At 44.0% G+C, this 17,719-nt stretch overlaps 1 protein-coding gene across 2 annotated transcripts in view; it reads right to left on the bottom strand.

The window, feature by feature from the left end:
- PHF6 (PHD finger protein 6) overlaps positions 1 to 17,719 on the bottom strand; it is a 402,720-nt gene that overhangs the window by 283,522 nt on the left and 101,479 nt on the right. Inside the window, exon 6 of one of the 2 annotated variants that reach the window (XM_085607909.1) lies at positions 14,211 to 14,374. In XM_085607909.1, the coding sequence (XP_085464035.1) occupies positions 14,211 to 14,374 (164 nt within the window). The remainder of the gene's footprint in view (positions 1 to 14,210; positions 14,375 to 17,719) is intronic. The other variant, XM_085607910.1, reaches the window with a different exon arrangement.

Raw genomic sequence — 17,719 nt, 5'->3', positions numbered from 1 at the left:
AGGGGCTAGAGCTCAGTTGGGGCTGAGCGAGCCCGCCGATCCTGATCCGGAGGACCTAGGAACTGGCCCTTTAATACTGGCGGGGGGTTCACATGCATAACTACACGCCCCTAGCCAGTGGCTATAGCCTCCTTTTTTAATTGAATTGCTGTCTGGTTTAATTGTTTCAAGTGTGTGGGGTTGAACACTAACTTTATGGGGTGGAAGACAGACGTCTCAGTCTTCTCTGGCAAATAGCTGCTTTTCCAGGATGAGGGGGCTTGATGCTGGGGGTGGGTGGGTATGGAGGTTAGTTAGATGGGAGATAGGTTACGGTTGAGTTTTTCTAATTATTCTTGGCCAGTCGCATGGGCCACTAAGGGATGGAGTCCCCGTAGTATACAGGGAGGTGCCAAGAACCAATCCCACCTAAATGGGGTGGGGTATTATCATGTCCCATGGCCACATCTATCCTAGCTCAGACTCCAGACTTTACGGTGTTGACATTGAACCTCAATGGGCTGGACGACAAAATTAAAAGGGGGCTGGTGATGCAATTTATTAGGAGGCTACACCCTAACACAGTGAAACTTCAGGAGACGCATCACCAGGATACACAGTACAGAGTTCTTGGCAGAGGTGCCTACACGGTGTTGACACATGCAGGATATACTACTGGGTCTAGGGGAGTGACCATATTGATTAAGAAATCTCCCTCCTTCAGGAGGGCACGTCTCTGGCAGGATCCCATGGGCAGACATGTGGGAGTGACCAGACAATGAGGTAGGAGAGATAGGACTCCGATGTGTGTATATGCACCACCCAGACTCTAGGCGCCCACTCCGAGTAAGATCATGACATCCTGCTTTAGATGCCTTCTACCCTTCATGTGAAGGGGGCGATTTCAACAATGTAATGAACCTATCATTGTACCGTTCTGGGGAGGGTGGGGGTTCATTGGCCACCACTCCATTGTCACAATTCGCTAGTACCCTCAGACTGGCCGACTTGCGGCAACATGAACATCCACAAGATAAGCAATTCTCCTACTATTCTGGTGCGCACAACGTGTACTCCAGGTTAGACTATGTGTTTGTTCCCAGGGATGAACTAAATGAGATAGGACAGGCTGATTATTTGGCAAGGGGTCTTTCTGACCACTCCCCGCTAGTAGTAGGAATACGAATGTAGGGTCCTGGCTGCAACGCAGGATGGCGTCTCAACGCCTGAGACTTGCGAGATGGTAAGGTCCTGAGGAGAAGACGGGCAGACACAAATGTACTTCCGTGAGAATGAGGAATCTGTCCCTTTTGGGGAGACAGTTTGGGAGGCCTACAAGACAGTGCTGTGTGATAGGGCCCAAAGTCGCCTCGCATAGGAAAAGAAAGAAAGGGCCAAATCAATAGAAGACTTGGAACAAGAGATACTATTGCTCGAAAGACAGGCAATTCATGATAAAGATCCCAAGTTAGCCCGACAACTTGACACCCTGAAACAGGAATATAGGGAAGTGGCCATGGATAATGCCAGAAGCTGAGATTTGCGACGTTCCATCGCCTTTGCGAGATTTGAGGTAAGGTGGGGAAACTACTGGCCTGGATCAGTAAGAAGGAGCAACAGGCTAAATAGGTGCAGGAAATTATAGGAAGTCAGGATACCATCCACACTACAGATAGCCATATCACAAGGGCATTTGTCGATTACTGTTGGGACTGCTATACAGCCCGGCCCCAAGGTCAAACACTGAAATAGAGAGCTACCTGGTTAATGTTCAGACCGCGGTGCTGGGAAAAGAAGAGGAGCGAGAGCTAGAGGCCGACCTGACCCTGACAGAAATACAAGAGGCAGTGATGAAATTGCAACACAGGAAGATCCCTGGCCCTAATATTCTACCGGCTGAATTGTATAAACTTTGTATAGACCGCCTGGCACCTCACCAGCTGCGTCTCTTCAAAGATGCACATAAAGAAGGCATCTTACCACCTTCACTCCCGACTTAAGGTCAGCAATGATAGTAGTAATACATAAAGACGTCAAACCTCACAATAGATCCGATACATACTGTCCTAACTACCTACTGAACATGGAGGTAAAGATATTGGCAATGATTTTAGCGGCCCACCTCCTCAAATATATTACATCTCTTGTTCATGGAGACCAGTCAGGCTTTATGCCAAGATGCACCACCAGATTAAACCTTCGTAGGACCCATAACTGGTTGATGAAGGTGAAGGACCGGGACATACCACACATATTTCTATTGTTGGACTTGGAAAAAGTGTTCAACGCTGTACATTGGCCATTTACGGAGTGCACACTGGCCACATTTGGTATAGGCCCCAAATTCCACTGTTGGGTAGCACTACTTTATCATATGCCCACTGCCATGGTTAGAGTAAATGGGGTGGTATCGGCAGCCTTCCCCATTGGCCGGGGGACGAGACCAGGATGACCCCTTTCACCACTTCTCTTCGCGCTCACCCTTGAGTCACTTGCTAGTGGCGTCCGGCATCATCCAGAAATCCGTGGTTTCATGATAGCTCCCAACAGTGAAGAGGAAGAAAAGATTTCCCACTATGCCAATGACATCCTCCTCTACGTCACCGACCCGGGTACCACTATTCGTGTCCTATTCGATACCACAGGGGAGTATGAAAGTCACTCCAGATACAGGATAAACTGTAATAAGTCCACACTCTACTGCCCCAGGGGAACCTCGACACGGTTGCCACTACCTGGAGACCTAAGGGTTGTTCCTGAAGGCTTTCAATACCTGGGAACTTTTATCACCCCTCACAGAGAGAGGTGTAGGCTCCATATTCTTGGGAAAATCCTACAGAATTTCAAACAAGACGCAAAGACATGGAGAGACCTCCCTCTCTCTTTGCTTGGGAGAGCGGCCATCTTTGAAATGATTAGCCTGCCCCAACTGCTATACGCTCTGCAAAACACGTACCACCCACTCCCTCGGACAGTGTTCAACGGGTTGGACAGCGGCCTCCGATCCCTATTGTGGCAGGGAGGTCATCCCACAATTGCGCTAAAAACGCTACAGCAAAACCCCTACAATGCCGGGATTACATTACCGGATATAAAGGCCTATTACTAGGCAGCTCATCACGTTCCCATAGATGAATGGTTGCACCGGGCATGGGACCACCCTACATAACAACTAGAAAGAGAATAGATGGCGCCCCATACATTTACACTACCTCTATGGTGAAAGGGGAACGTCACAATTATTGCCGGCAATACAAGTTACCCTGGAGGCATGGGAGAGCAACGAAATCAATAGGGTGGACAAACCGGGTTACAAAGGCTACACCGCTCTGGGAAAGTGGGTGGTTTAGCGAACTGTGCAAATTAAAGGGATTCGAAGCCTGGGATCTCTTGGGCAGCTCTACGTAAGGTGATATCCTAGAAAGGGGTGCACTTAAACCTTGGGCAATAATTAGTCAGGAATAAGTCCTACACAGATCCCAATTCATTAAGTATGCACAGTTGAGCCATGCATGGCAGGCAGAGGACATATCGTGCATGGACTTACCTGAATATGCTCCACTAGAGGGGAAACTACTACAGGAGGAGCTCGTAGAGAAGGCAGACTCTTTCATATACAAAACCATAAACAGCAACATGTCAGACAAATTAGGTAGGTTATAGGAGAAAGACGTGGGGCCCTTAGAGGATATGGATTGGGAAGCGACCCTAATGCACCCCAGAGAGATAGCCATGAAAGCAAGGCTGCGCCTTGTTAAATATAAAATTCTACATAGAACATACTATGACAGGTAGAAACTACAAAAGATGGGCAGGTAGGAGACACCATCCTGTCTTACTTGTAGAGATGCTAAGGGTGATTTCTATCACACAATATTGGCTTTTCCCACTATACAAGCCTATTGGGATGCTATAATTGGGGACGATACTGGGGGTGTCGCTGCCGGTCGACCCTGGATTTGTCCCCCTGGGGATTTTGAGTGAGGTTGCCATTAACAGGGCCCAATTACCCTTCGCCTCTCTAGGTCTGTCAGTAGCCAAGCGAGATGTGGCCAGACGATGGGGTGCGGAGGAGAATCCTACGATACAGGAATGGACAAGGGGGATGGACCGCTACATGGCCGCTGAACATACTACGCATCTGAACAGAGGCTGCTCCAGAAAATTCCATAAAGTCTGGGGTCCATGGAACAATGCTATGGGTTAAATCTCTGAGACACTGTACATGACCCCCACACCACTGTCCGTCGGTGATATTGACACTGTTGAGAACAATGATATTCCCTACTCGAGAATATGCTATGTTGTCCTTGTATCTGGGCTCTGAGGTGAAGATATGTTTCACGGAACGTCAAAATTATTTATTAAGTCCAACATGGTAACACCTGGTATGTTGGGATTCGGTCGTTGGTGGCTCAGTTTTATGTGACTGAAGTTACGGTTTTGATATCTGTATGTACTGGTCATCTACAAAATAAAGATTTATAAATCAGGTTAGCCAGAGCAAGAGGAAGAGAGGTTTCAATCTTAGATCCACAAATTATGATATCCATATCTTGTAACTCATGGACGTTGATGGACGTTGATGTAAAAATAGTCCACCTTAATGTTTAGGGTCTGACTATATCAGTCAAATGCCAACCAGTATTGAAATGCCTTCATGATAAGGATTTTAGTGATAACATTTTACAAAAATCACTCTCTACACCGAAATGCTTGTAGGCGCAGATTGTATTGATACCTGACAATTTCACTCTCACACCACAAAACAAAAGGAGTAGCCATGGCACCGAGAAAAGGTCAAATCAGAGGCAGTGATAAAGGACTGGATGTCTCGATCTAGGGATATTAAGAGAACTACAAGGCCTAGAACCCAGTCATATCTATATAAGAGCATAACCAACAGAAGCAGCATTAATCCCTAAAACAGAATGCTTTGCACAAAGCCTATGAGTTGGCGAGTGAGATCAAGGCCTTGGGTCTTTTGCACATCTGGCATATGAAACATGTAAATGAGAGAAACTATTCATTTTATGCCAGGGCCCGCAAAACTCATTCCAGGATTTCTTTCTAGTAAATAGACAGGTATTCGACATCCAGTTATGCTTCACTATTGGCTTGAGTGTACTAGCCTATGAGCCCCCGTGGTTTATGACTTTGAGTGTATTATCCTAGGATTCCCCGGTGGTTTGGCCTTTGTATTCCTGGAGTTCAAACCCCTTAATCAGCACATGGACCCTCGACAAAGTGGCGGCATTAAAGGACATCACACTAAGGAATGTGACAGCAGATGTATTACAATATTTGTATGAAGAAAATGATACAGGAGCACTTCCACTTCAAACAACATAGGATGCAGCCAAAGCTGTCCAAAGAGGAAAACGAATTTCTCATAACTCTACCTTCCAAAAAAGTAATAAAGACTGGAAAAAAGAACAAGAACCGCAGATCCTCTCTAGAACAATATGAATTGAAAAACCTACCCACATCGTTTAGAATTCATAGAAAGCACATGGGTAGCTAGAACATTTATTAATAGCGAAAACCACTATGAAAATGTTCCAAACATGCCAAAGTAACTTTGTAAAGGGTGGAAAGGCAGATCCAATACTAGCTTGCACACAATGGGCAACCCAGGCCCGTAATTATAAACAAATAATATGCAAAGACGAGGGGACAGAGTTGAACTCAACGCAAGACTTATTGGACGTTTCAGGATGTTTATTTTGCCCTATACCAGGGCCAGACACTTGACCCTGACAGACAAGACACCCAGGCACACTATATTCCCAGAAAAACACTATGAAGTTAGAGCAGTCCAGAACACCTTTAGAAGTAAAGTTAGCGATACAAGGCACAGGCCCTGATGACTTTCAGTGATATTTTATAAAGCAGTTCAAGGCATTTTGGCCAGCAAAGCTCTATAACTATATAGGAGAGGTATGGCACATTACAGATTCCATGATGGAATCAACAATCAATCTTGCTCAAATCCAATACAAATTATGTGGCTCTTTCTCCTTAATAATGATCCAAACATTTTCGCTAGAAGCCGGATAACATTAGGTTTGGCAAACACTTTTTCTCCCCCCTCCTCCCTTCAATATGGGTATGTACAAGCTTGGTAAATGTGAGATAAACCTCATACACACAGCAACAAAAAAGGAAGATAGTGATTATCTTTTCTTCGGCTCAATGCATGGAAAGACTTAACAGGATGGGCTGACGCTTTACTTCTAAGGTACTGGTTAAGATATATGGCCCAACTATCATCTAATTTATAATTAACAATTTTGAGCAATCTTCTGTCCAAATCAACATTAACGGGAAGCTCTCACAGTGAATCCCACTCACTATGGGCACGAGAAAATGGTGTCCATTGTCACTCTTCATCTTTGCACTTGTGGTAAAGACACTGTTCCAAATAATAAACTAGAATAATAAACTAGAATCAAGCTATAAAAGAATTAACACAGAATGACAACATAGTACAAGATAGTCCTCTGTGTGTGTGATAGCGTATGCTTTTTTAACAGATCTAGCAGTCCCTATGCAATATCTGGTTTCAAGATAAAGGACTCTAAATCATCTGAAATGGAAGTTGCTGGCCCCATCATGATTTGCAGTTTCATTTGTTGAGAGAATGTTTCCAATGTACTGTCCATGGGAATACTTTGGAGTCAGGATCCCAGACTGTTCCGCGTTCCACTCAAGCAATGTCCTGACCTACTTGAGGTGCTTTTCAAGGCTCTATATAGATGGGGCCATCTAGGCCTGGCGTGATTTAGTTGTATTAATAGTGTTAAAACGGTATTCCTCCCCAACTTTTCTATGTGGCACAAACCCTTCCTCAGAGTCATAAAATGAGTTAAAAGATACTCAAGGTAATTTACAAAATTTTACTTGGGAGGTTTAAAACACCTAAGGTAAAAAAAGTTCTCTCTCTCTAAAATGTCATCACAGGAAGGTCAGGTATTCCCAGACATTACAAACTATATAGGGAGAGCACAGATTCCACCCTGTTCTTGAGTGGATGGGAACAAACATAACAAATCTGTGGCTGGTGATTTGAAGAAGGAACAGTTACATGTCTGTAGTCCTAGATATGCATCGTTGATATCTTCATATTAGTCATACATGTTGGATAAATCCCGTAGACTGCTTGGACCCCAGAAATGTATGTGTGTGTGTGTGTGTGTGTGTGTGTGTGTGTGTGTATATATATATATACACACTGAAAAAACCATAGTTTTCACACATGTTATAGTTAGCAGGACATTTCACTCGTGAAAAACCAATGAAATTCCCCCGTTATAGTTAGTGCAGGCAACTATAACTCACGCGACCGCAATCCTCTGCTGATGATGCCAGATATTACATCACTGTATATAGACACTTATTTACCCATGTCTTCTTCCATTAATCTTTAGCTATACATATATTACAAATATTTATTTTTCATAAAGACACATATGTCATCAGTGATGTAATATCTGACATCATCAGCAGAGGATTGCGGTCGCGTGAGTTGTAGTTGCCTGCACTAACTATAACGGGGGAATTTCATTGGTTTTTCACGAGTGAAATGTCCTGCTAACTATAACATGTGTGAAACCTATGGTTTTGTCAGTGAATTTGCAAGGTTTTTTAAATGCTAATTCCTAACTATAACGTGTGTGAAACCTATGGTTTTTTCAGTGAATTTGTACGGTTTTTTAAATGCAAATTTTTTTTTGAGATTTTTGGTAAACAATAATATCCAACCTATGTATAAAATAATATATGTAGTATATCCTGCATTATGGAATGGTTAATTTTTTAAAAATTAATGTTTACATACAGTTGTACATCACAGTTATTATCTTCTACAACTCTTGAAACTTGTACTTTTTTTTTTAATGCATTTTTTGCCGTGCGCGTACGGTAAGCTGACGCTACGCGCTCCGCACGTTATAAGTACGGTGCGCTTACGTGATACGTACGTGACGTACGCGTACACGCATGCGCATTGCGCGGAACCAACGTCGCGGTTACGCGGGTGTGTGTAATGCGCGAGTGCGTCCTACGTACGCTCTCCGTAAGCGCTCCGTAAGCGCATATTTACGTCACGTTTGCGCATGCGTACTTGTTTACGAGCGCGTACCGTAAGCTTACGGAGCGCGCACGGTAGGTCATGTGATCCACAAAGAACACTTTTCATTGGTTGAAACTACTTTCAGTTCCAGAAACTTCCCACACCACACCCATTCCCCTCATTACTGCTTGAGATCCCCTAGGAGAAGGAGCTGAATTGACATTGAGATACAATGGCAGAGCAGCAGACCTCTTCTGAGAGTGAGCCTAGCAGCACCATCATCAGACAGAGAAGGAGGAAACAAAAGGATTCTTTTGTGTGGGAGTATTTTACTTTTCCAGAGGGGCAGAAAAAGGTCAATGCTCCATTGGTCACTTGCAGACTTTGTGAGCGTGTTTTATCTAGAGGAGATCCAAGGAAGAAGTATTCCTTTGGAAATCACTCTATGATGAGACACCTTAGGGATAAACATCCCAGGACCTTTGCTCGACATACTGAAGAAAACTCTTCAGTAAGTCACCTGAGCCCAACCTCAGAAGCTCAGCCGAGTACATCATCGGCAGCTCAGCTGAGCCCTTCCTCTGAGGTGGGAGCATCACCTTCTTCTGATCCTCTGGACATTAACCCTCGATTTCGGAGGGTTTCAATGAGGTGTACAATGTGTTGTGGTCTTATTGTTTTTGGGGAGACCAGTGTTTCCCTTATTAACAATAAGATAGACCAGCACGTTTGTAGACGTTCATAATATTCCCATTCTTTCTTTCCTCTATCCCTGTATTAACCCAACGGCTCTTTTAAGAGCCAACCTTACCTCACAATTTTTTTTTTTTGTGTTAAGCTTTCCTTTTTGAAATTTTTTTTTTGCCGTGCGCGCACGGTACGCGTAATAGTTACGCGAAGTTCGCGGAATTTTTCTCGCGGAATTTTTCCGTTTACGCCGTGCACGTACGCTGCGCGCATTCCGCGATTTTTCAAAAAAAAATTTAAATTAATTTTTGCCCTTGGGGGTCCTTCTGGGACCCCCTGACAAAGGCTAGGGGGTCAGGAACTGTCCACCCTGCCCCCTTTTCACGTTCTCCACCTTTGTTTCTCACCCCCTCAGACTGCGAGAGACAAAATGGCGGCCGACACTTCCTGGTTTCGACCGATTCGAATGTTTACTAAGATCTAACAACCAATCAGAATCGCGCTCGTGCACGGCAGCGTGCGCGTACGGTAAGCTTGCGGTACGCGCTCGGAGCGCGCCTATAGATATATATATTGATTTAAATGCTATTTTCTCAGGAAATACTGAACAGATTTACACGAGACCTTCAAAAGGCACATCCCTGACCTGAGGGCTACCTCTCTGCCAAATTTCAAGTAATTCTGTTCAGCCGTTCGGGCTGTAGCTCGGACTAAAGGTCCTATGGAAAAATGCATGGGGAAAACGCGTTTTGGGACCCCCCTTTTTCTCAGCCCCCGCTTGACGAATCCCCCCCCGAGACTTTCAGGGAAGGAGCGGAGCGCCCCACCTATTTTGAGAATTTCGCGACGATTCGTCAATCGGCGCCAAAGTTATTCCAAATAGAATGTTGCATAGATATATATATATATATATACACACACATACACATACATATATACATATACATATATACATACACCATGCCCACTCATTCTATAAAAAATGCAGAAATTACAGAAATTGAAGATCAGAATTCTTCTAATTGCACCGGATTAGCCAAGACAGTTGTGGTACACAGTTCTCCTCCAGTTATTCATAGTACGTTACAGGGGCCTTCCACTCGGGCTGGATCTCCTATCCAGGCTCCAGGCTCACATTTTGCATCCGATTGAATCCTTGAATTATGCAGCATGGCCCCTCATATCACTCAATACAGCTATCTAAAACTTTCTGAAGATTGTATGAATATTCTTAAAGAATCAAAGCAACCGTCAACACGATCAAGTCATACCACAAGTGGAAACGCATTTATATGTGGTCTCGAAACAATGGCCATGATCCTATTAATGTATAAGAGAACGACATCCTCCCGTACTTACTTCACTTGGCCAGGTTAGGTCTACAATTCTTTTCCATTAAGTTCCACTTAGCAGCTATTACTGCATACAAGATCTCTCCAACACAACCATCTTTCTTCAAGAGTCCTGTGGTCAAGAATTTTTTGTAAGGATTTAGAAAAGTTTTTACTCCAGTTAGGAAACCTTCTCCTCCTTGCCAATTAAACTTGGTTCTTTAAAAGCTGATGAGCCCACCATTTGAACTCATCCATAAATCAACATTACAACACTTGTCATGGAAAACGGCCTTTTTGATAGCCATTACCACTGCATGTAGAGTTAGAGTCACGGGCTTTGTCATCTTCAGAACCATTCACAATTTTCCATATAATAGAGTTGTTCTGCGAATACACCCTTCCTTTTTACCAAAAGTGGTCTCAGATTTTCTTACTAACCAATCTATTAACTTCCAACATTTGATCTTAACCCTGCTGCAGCAGCAGAGAGAACTCTGCATTCTCTTGATGTTAAAAGTGTACTGCGTTTCAATTTGGATAAGTAAAAAGATATAAGCAAGTCGATACATCTTTTTTATAAACTATAGCTCTTTAAGACAAAACTTAGCTGCTTCGAAACAATAGCAAGACGGATAGTTCTGTGTATTTCTTTGTGCTACCAAATTGCCAATAAACCTTTACCAGGTAAACCAAGAGCTCACTCTACAAGAGGGAAGGCAGCAACCACAGCTTGTGTAAGACAGGTTCCAATCTTTAGAATCTGTAAGGCAGCTACTTGGAGTTCTATACACACTTTTACAAGACACTATTGTCTAGAGACAGACAATTAAGCCGAAGCAAAGTACGGGCAAGAGACGTTGAAGAATCTGTTTAAATAGTTTCAAGTTTTCAGCTGCATGTGCTAGGTAAATGTAATACGGCTATTACAGCTAACAATAAAACGAAGTTTATCGCATACACATACCTGACAGGCGCAGTATTTCAGCTTGTTATTATATTCAACGTTTTAGGACTATCAATGGAAGAGCCTACAATGCAGAAGGAAAAGTTACATACCTGTAGTCCTAGTTCTGCATCGTAGATATCTTTTTGAAGTCATAAACAACCCTCCCTCCTCCTGTCAGACCATATGTATTGTGTACTGCACATAAAAAATAAAATAAAAAATTGACACTCAGCAGCAAACTGCCACTACAGTGCATTGTGGAATAGGGTGCTTCTGAGGTTCTTAAAAAGATAAAAGCTTCTTTTTAACTCCTATCATTGGTAGCCTATCAGGCTGCATTTTCTCCTCATGATGTTGAACACAGGCAGCTTTTTTTCATGACAAAGGGTTGAGCATTTAAAGGCTATGTTTGAGTTCAACAACAATTCTGCTACAGCATTCAGAAGGAAAATACATCGCTGACATACTACAAAGACTTTATGGAAAATTATTTTCAGTGATCAACATTGTTCAATTTTCATTTTCAAAAGTTGAAATATATATATTGAAGGTGTTCCAGGGTCCGCATAGGCTGCAGGGAATTATTTAACGTTTTGCACTATCAAAGAAGATCCTATGATGCAGGAGCACGTTGGTATCAGACACTTGACTATGTTTGTATGTGCGATTTGTGCTAGAGAGGATGCCAGATGAGGGAACATTGCTACATATCTGATGGACTTCCATGCGATTAAAGACATACTGGACAGAACTATTAACTCTAATAAGGGAATAGATGCAAACTTGTAGCTAAATATCATGATTATACACCCAGGTCCCTTGAGGGAAGGCAGATTAAACCACTCCATTGTAGTGTTATGTCTCCCATTCTGACCGATAACATGCATCACTACAAGAAAATATAGAAATCCCTCAAGACCCATGTGAAAAGACATGTCAGGTGGCGTTGGGGTGGGGGGGGGGGGGGGTGGGCGGGGGGGGTGATGGATCAATATGTGCCTGACAATGAAAGGAGGGAATGCATAGGATGTAGCGCTCATCAGGGGGAAAAGACTCAGGAGAAGACCCACTTAACTACCTAACCTAAATTAAGCTCACCAGTATGTGAATAACATTCATGGAACTAGTAACCTGAATAAGTAATAAAGAGACATGAATATAAAATCACAGCCAAACAAAAGCTTTTGACCACCCCCCCCCCCCCCCCCCCACAAGTCACTTTTGGTGTCAAGGAGTTGAAATCCTTGACATTTTGCTATGAGACTTACACTTTAAATCTTGTCTCAAGTCTCCGGAGATGGTATTTACCAAACTTTCATAGTTGCAATATGTAACGGATAAATTTCCCAGAACATTTAATTTTTCTTTTGCTTGTAGAATGTTGTTTTTTGGGCAGTAGTATATGGTGTCAAAGATCTGAGGGCTGGAGGAAGAGAGCGCTAGGCTGAAGAGACCATCCCAGAGTAAGACTGCTTTTTGGGCAGGACAGGTTCTAAACTTGGGGGTTTAGTTTCGAAGAGAACTGTGACTTCTTACCTCTTTGGCTGCCAGAAACCTTAAGCAAGGCTCCAGGTAGGGTGGACTATCATCATGCAGAATCTTGTGGACAAAGCAGCAGGTTTGAATTCAATTCTGAGAAAAATTAGCAGCTAATGTAGTTTGCAAAGGATAGGAGAAATGTGAGCACATTCAGCAGCAGAATAGAGAAATTTAGCCTCCGACAGCAGTACCACTTTGGACAAGACCAACTATGATTGAGGATCTCCAGCCAGAAGACAATTGTGGAAATTAAACAGTTAAATGGTCAGTGCATGCCAAAGTATGGAGATGAAAGTCTGCAACATTTCCTTTCTAGCTGATATAAAGGGTAAATCTAAGAGCTTGACTGAGTGTTAAGCCTAGCTGTTTAACTGATGAGGGTGGTGTGGGCACAAAGCTGTCCAGATTTAGACAGTCAAGAAGCTCAGGGTCAAATATGCTTTAGTAGTGGTTAAGGAAAAATTCTTTTTTTTGTAGTTTAAGAGCCGGGTCATGGTACTCGTGCACGAGAAAACATTGTTAAATGATTCGCATTAAGGGATGCCACCAAAAGTAGGTGTATGAAACGTGGCACACGTATTAACAAAAACAATACCAATATCCATTCCAGTATGGCAATTGCATAGGCCCATTATGAACATTTCACCTGTCCTGCACGGAGTCAAGTAGACGCTCCTGAACACCTAAAAATGTTGAGGCATACAGCACCGCTCTCATTCAGCCAATCAACTAAGGGGAGGGAAGCGACTTGGGTGGGTTCTGGCCACACATGCTGCTAGCTGGGACCCAGAGTATAGCTGGAGTAAGAGCCTGTGACCAATACACAGAAACATTTTGCGGAAGGGTGGTTCCAAGTGAAAGGGTCAGATAAGTACAGCATCACTTAATTTTAGTCTAAGCACACATCCCTTTACAGACAAGCAGGCACTATTTCAGAGAGGTAGTTGTCGTAGGTTTAATGAGAAAGCCTAGATGAAATGCTATGGACCAGATAGGCTTAGCTGGGTATGGAACTAATAGATGTTTGCAATTCGCCCTTCATTTCTTTTATGGTTGTCACAGGATGACAAAACTTAAACTTGTGTTATATCAACCTTAGACAAATTTTAATTCCTTATGAGTTTTCTATGCAGTACCAGGTAGTACTGCATGTTATTCACCATTGTAGTGAATGACAGATTGGGAAAGTACTCAACTTCAAAAAGACCCCCATAAACGCTCATACAAAGTCAGAGCACACCCCTAACAAAAAACCTGCTTCTTGGCAGGATGTACAGCAGTCCCTCTGATGAAGCATGCCACCAACTGTGGGTAAGTACATCGTCCAGAAAGAAGCAATTTTAAGTAGGTGTCTGAACTGGTTTTTGGTGGTGGGTGATACAAGTACTTAAGCACCTGGTCTGTTCTTTTCGGTTTGCTGGATATATTTTTTACATCGGAGGGTTAACAGATAGATCTAAAACTCTAAAACTTTTTATTGTGCTCGTCTTAAGTATATTGGTAAGATTAATACCCATCTGTAGAAAGTGGTATATGTTTTATTAACTTGCTCTTTGTTACAACACTAATTTGATTAACAGTATGTACATTTTAATCAGCAATACAGGTCATCTTTAAGGCAGCAGTGACATTTTATTGTTTGGCTACTTACATACGAACCACTTTCGGTTTCTTCTGTCCCACAAAACGAGGACTTGTCTTCAGACTGCCCTTTTAAATTTTTGGTCCTTGGCCTTCCTTTATGAGCTTTTGTTTTTCGATTGGGAGTTGATATTTCAATCTTTTGGTCCAGAGTGCCTTCCTCCAATTCATCTGCTTAGAAGTAACAAGCATGTACACGAATGAACATTCAGAAAATGACCACCAGAATTCTCTCATACTTTGAAAACAGGCCAAGACAAAGGTAAATAATGCATGGTATTAAAAAGGAAGAGAAAGGGTCCTAAATTGCAGAAGGCTTGGAGGAACATGTATTATTGCACAGGACACTCCAGTTACGCTCAGGCAGTGTTGATCTGGTTTAGACCTTTGATTCCCTTCACTTTCACTGAGATTGTTCTGGACGAAAACAGCTGTTATGTCCTTGTGGAGGGCTTACTAGATGGGTCACCAATATTGCAAGGCAGTGTTTATTACCTAAACGTAGGCCAATCCTAGTTTCTCGCAAACCTCCCTACCATATTCCTTCAGAGTCTTGTGTTTCCAGGGGCTCTAGCCCAGGTCTACAAGACTGTGCTATCACTAGGTGCTATGCTAGTTTTAGCTGGCAAAGAAGATTTTACCTTCAGAGGGCAAATCTGCGGTGAAATTGCATATTTTTTCGCTGCAAATTGCTGTTCTGCCCTCTTAAGATTTATCGAATTAAATGCTTTTAAAACTGTAATAAAGTGTAAGTGTATCTGGACTAGGATATTATCGCAAGACATTGACGAGCTCTCACTCAGCACCTTGGAACATAACACACTTACAGATGACACAGATAAAACCACACTGTTAATGGTCAAAGAGCTCCACCCACAATTAATTGAGTCACTTTGATGCATTGCTTTTAAAGCTCAGTTGGCCAAAACTCACAGTGAGGGGACAAACCAAGCAGACTGCTTACCTGGCTGATTAACCAAGATACAGTCAGAACCCCTACATCTGCTGGCTAACCCCCAACCAATCATACAATACAAAAGGCTTCTAATTGCAGTTACAATGAATCAAGATTATTTGGCATAGCGGTCCATTGCTTCTAGTTGTGGTGTGGCAACTGCTTTGATTCCTTCTAGTCCCCGTCATGATACAAGGGTGAATGAACATCAGATTAAATGGGAAGACTCAACCTTCAAATATCTTACAGTTACCATCTATCACTCTAACAAGGACATGTTTGACGAGAACCTGCTTCGAGCAGTATCCTCACTTAGGGCTCAATTTCCTTTTTGGAAATCCCTATTCATAGCAGTCCCAGGGTGAGTAGCCCTCATGAAAATGGTCATACTGATGAGGTTGCTTTACTATTTCACCAATTTACCTCTCCCTGTGCCCAAAAGGGTGCTCCAGAAACTCAATTTTATAGTGGGGGATTTAATCTGAAACAATTGACAGAGTATCGTCACTCTATCCAACTGAAACTCCATACAGAGTGCGACAGCTTAGGACGCCCGTACTTTGAACACTATTATTTTGCGGCTCCAATGGCCCTCCCCTGGCTGGTTAGCAGAATACCGCAGGAGGCGGAGTTCCTATCCCAGTAGAGTGCCATTGAACTGTTTTGAGAATCCTTCTTGCCCAAACTGATTCAATAGTTCTTGTAGAGCTCTGGCCTTCTGTTAGACCTGTCAGCCCTTTGGGTGGTCCCTCCTCATCATTATTTATTTTGTCCCACTTCTGCCTCAAACCCTGTTATAATTTTTTCCTTTTTGGGAACCACCAGACTTGTTAGTGTTGATGCAGGGTCAGGGAGCCATTTTCCCTACCCCTGGAACTTCTGTCTGAGGGCCTGAGACACAAAATGGTGGCCACCCATTGTCACCTGTGACATAACCAGAACTCACTGGAGGTTTCTAGAACCTCCTGGAACATTCTAGAATCCTGTGATAGTGGGAGGCAGTTTAGAATGTTGGGAGGCCATCTCAGAGTGGCAGTTGGCATCTGACTGGAGAGGAGAGAGGACACAGCGATAGAAGGAGGTCGGAGTAAGGCAGCAGGGGTGGAAACCAGTGCTTGGAGTGGGGTCCAGAAACCCACCCTTGATGCTAGTCCCTACTGACCAAGCCCAGCCTAAAGCCCTGTGTGGGACCAAGACCAGAAGAACCATCTTAAGGATCTGAACATTTGGAACAGGCCTTAAAGAGGAAGAACAGCAAGCTTCTGACCTGTTCGGCGGTGTCCTCCTGGAGTCCTGACGTCGAGAAGCCTGGAGACCTGGGGCCTGAGGTAGAGAAGCGGCGCTGACAGAAAGCAGATGCCGTATCCGGAGCCGTCAGAGGTCGAGTGAGGGCGCCGACGGAGGTCGTGGAGAGGCACCGGAGGTCGAGTAGGTAGTCACCAGAGGTCGAGTGAGGGCGCCGACGGAGGTCGTGGAGAGGCGCCGGAGGTCGAGTAGGGAGTCACCCGAGGTCGAGGTGAGGCGTCGACGGGGAAGTGAAGTCCGCCCACCGGAGTCGCCGGAAACTGAGGTGAAGCGCGCCGGAGGTCGGGAGTGGAGATCGCACTCCGGAGACACCCGGAAGTGGGGAGACTGTGTCCCTGCGACGCCTGAAGGCAACATCGAGTCAAGACCGCCCAGCGACATCGAGTCGAGGCCGCCCGCGTCATCGAGTCGAGACCGCCCAGCGACATCGAGTCGAGGCCGCCCAGCGACATCGAGTCGAGGCCGCCCGCGACATCGAGTCGAGGCCGCCCCGCGACATCGATCCGGAGCCGCCTCACGGCGTCGACACGGCGCCGAGCGGAGCCGATCGTCGAAGAAGGGACAGTAAGTGGTAGAGGGGGCATCTGAGGCCCCGTGGAGCCCTAAAGACCATCCTAGGGGTTAGAGGGGTGTTAGGACCAGCCTGGGAGTGCCAGGGGTGAACTGAGACTGGTACAGTGACCTCCATAAAGGGCTGTGTAGTTTGGAGGGCCAGATCTTAGGTTACCCTTGTTCTGCCTCAGCTTAAGCCCCAGCCTTGACCAATCTAGGTGGGACACCCCCATGCCATCCAAATGACCACAAGCTGGGTATGGGCAAAGTAAGACCAAGTGACCTCATGAAAGTGATCTGATCTGTAATTGTCATTGATTGCTTTACCTTATTTATTGAAGGTGCTTTATTTATTGTCTTCCACTAATTTATTCTTGCACTGTGTATTTATTGTCTGACAGTATTTATTTGCCGTCTGTATTTATTGCACATCTATTTATTCTTTGCTTAATGATGACCTGAACCTATTTGTTGAAATTCCGAAGTAGCATTGTTTATTTGACCTGCTCTTTTGAAGGAAAATCCTATTGTATTGTATTTATGATGTGAAGCCTGCAACTAAGAGAAAATAAGATAAAGACATATATATTTTCATCTTGACTTCCATAATTTTTACGGTGTAGTGTCGTTTTTGGAACGGATGAACGCATGGTTATTGTGAGGGTGAGGGTGTGACGTACGCTTAACACGGTGCCTGACCCCCAACC

The sequence above is a fragment of the Triturus cristatus genome, chromosome 5_2 (genome assembly GCF_964204655.1).
Source record: "Triturus cristatus chromosome 5_2, aTriCri1.1, whole genome shotgun sequence".
Classification (NCBI taxonomy): Eukaryota; Metazoa; Chordata; class Amphibia; order Caudata; family Salamandridae; genus Triturus; species Triturus cristatus.
This window is presented reverse-complemented; position numbering and strand designations above follow the sequence as displayed.